This window comes from Dendrobates tinctorius, unplaced genomic scaffold (assembly GCF_039654945.1).
Source record: "Dendrobates tinctorius isolate UK_male_01 unplaced genomic scaffold, ASM3965494v1 ptg000086l, whole genome shotgun sequence".
NCBI lineage: Eukaryota > Metazoa > Chordata > Amphibia > Anura > Dendrobatidae > Dendrobates > Dendrobates tinctorius.
The window spans coordinates 1,273,806-1,279,607 of NW_027361754.1; the positions used below are offsets into that span (position 1 = coordinate 1,273,806).

A 5,802-nucleotide genomic window follows, 5' to 3' on the forward strand; every position below is an offset into this window, starting at 1 on the left:
CACTCCCTCTTTTTCCCTTCACCTGTCTCTCTCTAGATCTCTCGCTCTTTCCCTTCACCTCTCTCTCTAGCTCTCACTCACTCTCCCTTCACCTCTCACTCTCATTCCCTCCACCTCCTTGTCTCTAGCTCACTCCCTCTTTCCCTTCACCTCTCTCTCGCTAGCTCTCACTCCCTTTCCCTTCACCGCTCTCTCTCTAGCTCACTCCCTCTCTTTCCCTTCACCTCTCTCTCTAGCTCTCACTCCCTCTTTCCCTTCACCTCTCTAGCTCTCACTCCCACTCTTTCCCTTCACCTTTCTCTAGCTCTCACTCCCTCTCTTTCCCTTCGCCTCTCTCTCTAGCTCTCACTCCCTCTCTTTCCCTTCACCTCTCTCTCTATAGCTCTCTCTCTCTCTCTTTCCCTTCACCTCTCCCTGTCTAGCTCTCACTCCCACTCTTTCCCTTCACCTCTCTCTCTCTAGCTCTCACTCCCTTTCCCTTCGCCTCTCTCTCTAGCTCTCACTCCCTCTTTCCCTTCGCCTCTCTAGCTCTCACTCCCTCTCTTTCCCTTCATCTCTCTCTCTATAGCTCTCACTCCCTCTTTCCCTTCACCTCTCCCTCGCTAGCTCTCACTCCCTCTCTTTCCCTTCCCCTCTCTATAGCTCTCACTCCCTCTCTTTCCCTTCAACTCTCCCTCTCTAGCTCTCACTCCCTCTTTCCCTTCACCTCTCTCTAGCTCTCACTCCCTCTCTTTCCCTTCACCTCTCTCTCTCTCTCTCTAGCTCTCACTCCCTCTCTTTCCCTTCACCTCTCCCTCTCTAGCTCTCACTCCCTCTCTTTCCCTTCACCTCTCTCTAGCTCTCACTCCATCTCCCTTCACCCCTCTCTCTCTAGCTCACTCCCTCTCCCTTCACCTCTCTCTCCACCTCTCACTCCCTCTCTTTCCCTTCACCTCTCTCTCTAGCTCTCACTCCCACTCTTTCCCTTCACCTCTCTCTCTCTAGCTCTCACTCCCTCTCTCCCTTCGCCTCTCTCTCTAGCTCTCACTCCCTCTCTTTCCCTTTGCCTCTCTCTCTAGCTCACTCCCTCTCTTTCCCTTCACCTCTCTCTCTATAGCTCTCACTCCCTCTTTCCCTTCACCTCTCCCTCTCTAGCTCTCACTCCCTCTCTTTCCCTTTGCCTCTCTCTCTAGCTCTCACTCCCTCTTTCCCTTCACCTCTCTCTCTATAGCTCTCACTCCCTCTTTCCCTTCACCTCTCCCTCGCTAGCTCTCACTCCCTCTTTCCCTTCACCTCTCTCTATAGCTCTCACTCCCTCTCTTTCCCTTCACCTCTCCCTCTCTTTGCCTCTCTCTAGCTCTCACTCCCTCTTTCCCTTCACCTCTCCCTCTCTAGCTCTCACTCCCTCTCTTTCCCTTCACCTCTCCCTCTCTAGCTCTCACTCCCTCTCTTTCCCTTCACCTCTCCCTCTCTAGCTCTCACTCCCTCTCTTTCCCTTCACCTCTCTCTCTAGCTCTCACTCCCTCTCCCTTCACCCCTCTCTAGCTCCCTTCACCTCTCACTCCCTCTCTTTCCCTTCACCTCTCTCTCTAGCTCTCACTCCCACTCTTTCCCTTCACCTCTCTCTCTCTGACCTTCTCTTATACTTTGTTACAATGCTTTCATACAATTATAAGGCCTCCTGCCCATGATCAAGAATAGTAGCTGTGATGACACAACATTTAATCTTAATTATCCTGCCTCTACATTACATAGGAGCTCAGTGGTCAGGAGATTGCTATACATCCACTGTGCTTGTATTGTAGAACGCATCCTCCTGATGTGCGGCAGCTGCAGGTGTCTGGAGTTTTGTCTAAATCTGAATACAAATATATTTTCTGGGGATTTTTTTTCTTGTGAGCGGTGATATGATAAATGAGGGCTGCGTAACTGATCCTGATGATTATGGGAGTTATCGTAAAGATGATTATTGGAGATTAAGGATCTATTAGAATTTACACTGAAATGAAAGTGACGTAGTGGAGAGCGGCGCCACAGGAAGTCCAACCCGGCTCTGCTATATATAGATGGACCGTACTGCAGACAAGAGCTGAGTATTTGCATCCAGTGGATGACGTATGTTCCATCATCGAAGGAATAGCAGAGCCGAGTGTGTATAGGCGCATTGGAGCCGATAATCGGGAATGACGGTTTGTTGATTCTTGCCTTGTGTAAACAAAACGGAAATTGGCAGCAAACTCACAAATGCTCAATGACCGAGTGCTGGAATAGTTCATGCCGGAATATTAATGGCAGCATATTATCCTGTGCCCGAGTGCTGCCAACAACGACATCCTGAGCGCAGCCGTCTTATTAACATGTAAGTTGTTCCCCAATGTCTAAGACTGCCTTGTCTAAAGGCCCCGTCTCACTAAGCAATCTCGGTAGCGAGATCGCTGCTGAGTCACAACTTTTGTGATGTAACAGCGATCTCACCAGCGAGATCGCTGTGTGTGACAGCGATCAGCGAGCGGCCCCCTGCCGGTATCGCTGATCGCTGCAAGAAATCTCTGGACATTTCTTTGGTCGCTGGTCTCCCGCTGGCCAGCACGCATCGCTGTGTGTGACAGGCGGGAGACCAGCGATCAGGTGTAAAAAATAATAAAAAAAAATAAAAAATATAGTTATTCTCACCTTCCGACGTCGCGTTCAGCCATCCCGCCTCTCTCCACGCTCCGGTCCCAGTGATCCTTTGCACGAATGACCGCGAGACTTTGTTATCCCGCGAGACTGTGACATCTCGCGGTCATTCGTGCAAAGGATCACTGGGACCGGAGCGTGGAGAGAGGCGGGATGGCTGAACGGGACGTCGGAAGGTGAGAATAACTATATTTTTTATTTTGATTCTATTTTTTACAGGATGGCCAGCGATGCCGGGCGCTCGGTGTCGCTGTGCTGATCGCTGGTGAAGCTGTCTGTGTGACAGCTCACCAGCGACCACATAGCGATTTACCAGCGATCCTGACACCTTCATATCGGTGTCGGGATCGCTGGTAAGTCGCTTAGTGAGACGGGGCCTTTAGACTGAGCAGCGGGTGATCAATGGATAATGTCAGGTATAAGAGAAACGGGAAAAAGGCTGGAGATATCGACCATGCGCTGCCAATGACGGACCCCGATGTATACATTAATAACATTTATTAGGCAGGTTTTAAAAGTCGACGCGTTTTGAAGGTCACGCAGGTTTTTGTCCTGATGAAGGAGACCTGCGTGACCTCGAAACGTGTCAACTTTTAAAATCTAACGTCGAAGATAGGTTGCACTCATCGAGTTGAAGAAATATCACAGGTTTATTGACATGTAACACATGTCGGGCCGGGGGAGTGACAAGGAGATGCAGAAAAAGCTGACAACGGCCGTTTCGCGCCAACCAAGCGCTTCAACCTTTCTTCGACGTTGGATTTCCTGAATTGTACACTTCCAGGTCTGGCACCCGAGATTACCAGTCATCGGCTTCCGAGATACCGCATGCTACTCAGGACATCACGGTAACAGCGGTGCCATCCGCATTTTTTTTCTTGATTTTTTACAACTTTTAAAATCTGCCTACTGTTATTAATCTATACATCGTGATCCGTCATCAGCAGCAGCGCATGGTCGACAGCTCCAGCCTTTTTCCCGCATCCTTGGTCTATCTCTTGATCGATATTTTTGCAGCAGCTGTTTTACATGCCCGTTACACAACCAGGTGAGTGTATCCATCTTTTTTGACACCCCATTGCCATCGGATAAGACCCTATTGAGCTTTATTTGTTCACAGTTTTCTCAGGTATAAGAGAAAAGCACAACCCATGATGATGGGGACACCAACTTCAATGTATTACATAGGACTGCAGGTGACGTCTACTACATTATCTGTACTCAGAGGGTTATCACTGTTATCTGTGTTGTTACATAGGACTGCAGGTGACATCTACTATATTATCTGTACTCAGAGTTATCACTGTTATCTGTGGTGTTACATAGGACTGCAGGTGACATCTACGACATTATCTGTACTCAGTTATCACTGTGTTAACAATCTGTGGTGTTACATAGGACTGCAGGTGACATCTACTATATCTGTACTCAGTTATCACTGTGTTATCTGTGGTGTTACATAGGACTGCAGGTGACATCTACATTATCTGTACTAAGAGAGTTATCACTGTGTTATCTGTAGTGTTACATAGGCCTGCAGGTGACATCTACGACATTATCTGTACTCAGAGTTATCACTGTGTTATCTGTGGTGTTACATAGGACTGCAGGTGACATTAGTGATACCATGGTCTACATTGTTAGCTCTTTGACCCTTACTCGTCAGTGTTTTCTGGTCTCTCTGTATGTCAGACCCCAGTTTTGTGTGGCCCCTCTGTGGCTCCACTCTGGGTTTCTTACCTTTCACTTTGCTCATTATCAGCAGGACATTGAGAGCGGCCACCACAATCATCAGTCCGGCTCAGGGCTTCTCTCTGGTGCAGCTTCCTGTGCGCTGGCAGAGTATATGTGATATACAGTATGTGGCTTATGGGGGCGCGGAAATGATCACAGACCGGGTCTATGTCACTCGGTTCTTTCCACTGTGAGAAAGTTAGTTTGCGGTGTAGAGCTCCTCACCACAACACTATGTACCTGCAGGATACAGTCATCCTGCAAAACTACATCTACAGCAAACCTTGTCCTGTCCCTCCACTGGACCATGGACTCGCCATACACAAAGTACATGGGCTGCCTGCACAGCCGGTCATATATAACGGCATCATATACTGCAACCGGGGACATTATCATGCTGAAGCCGGGATCCCACTGACATGTCGGGGCTTTGTCTTCTACCCTTAGTGTAACCTGGTGCCAAGCCACTTTCTTCCATTGCTTCATGGCCCAGTTCTGACCTAACATCTCCATTGCGAATGCTTTCTCTGATTGACAGGAGTCACTATGGGCACTGACTATTCTGCAGCTTCACAGCCCCATACACAGTAAGCTGCAATGCTCTGCATACTCTAATGCCTTTCTATCATAGCTGCGTTGCTCTGTAGTTTCTGACACCTTTTGTTACGGGGTTACCGCAACGGAGAGGAGCCAGAAGACGGCTGCGTCTGGATGCTCCTACTCCACCGCTGAGATTGAGCACTTCTCCGGTTTATTAAATGTGTTTATTTCTTTCAGCAGAATAGAGGTTATTCGGCCTTGTTGGAAATCCCTGTTCTCAGCAGTGCTCAAGTAGCCACTCCTTTTCCCTATAATATCTTTGCTCTGTTACCAAGTCCTTGTCAGAGATAGGCTGGTTTCACATTAGCGCTTTTTAAGCGCACGCACGGCCGGGGGTAGCTCCTCCCCCGAGCCGGCTCTCTGCCCGGCGTGCCCGCCCCTTGCTTGTAGCGCCGCCTCCTAGCGCACAGCGGCGCCTGCGATCGGCGCACCCTATCTTTAGCATAGGGTGCGCAGATCGTGCGCAGGCCGTGCGCTAGTTGCGCTTTGACCTGCGCTGCGCACTTTTGACGGTGCGCCGTGCACGCCAAAATCAAACTTTTCGGATTTCGGCGTGCTCAGCGCACCGTCAAAAGTGCGCAGCGCAGGTCAAAGCGCAACTAGCGCACGGCCTGCGCACGATCTGCGCACCCTATGCTAAAGATAGGGTGCGCCGATCGCAGGCGCCGCTGTGCACTAGGAGGCGGCGCTACAAGCAAGGGGCGGGCACGCCGGGCAGAGAGCCGGCTCGGGGGCGGAGCTACCCCCGGCCGTGCGTGCGCTTAAAAAGCGCTAATGTGAAACCAGCCTTAGCACTTGCTTCATGACAAC

The 5,802-nt window shown here is 50.1% G+C and overlaps 1 protein-coding gene across 3 annotated transcripts in view; it reads right to left on the minus strand.

The window, feature by feature from the left end:
- CRTAM (cytotoxic and regulatory T cell molecule) overlaps positions 1–5,296 on the minus strand; it is a 51,605-nt gene extending 46,309 nt beyond the window's left edge. For all 3 annotated transcript variants that reach the window (XM_073584856.1, XM_073584855.1, XM_073584857.1), the window contains exon 1: positions 4,399–5,296. In XM_073584856.1, coding sequence (XP_073440957.1) covers positions 4,399–4,450 — 52 coding nt within the window. In that variant the 5' untranslated portion in view covers positions 4,451–5,296. The remainder of the gene's footprint in view (positions 1–4,398) is intronic.
- Between the last annotated feature and the right edge of the window lie 506 nt (positions 5,297–5,802).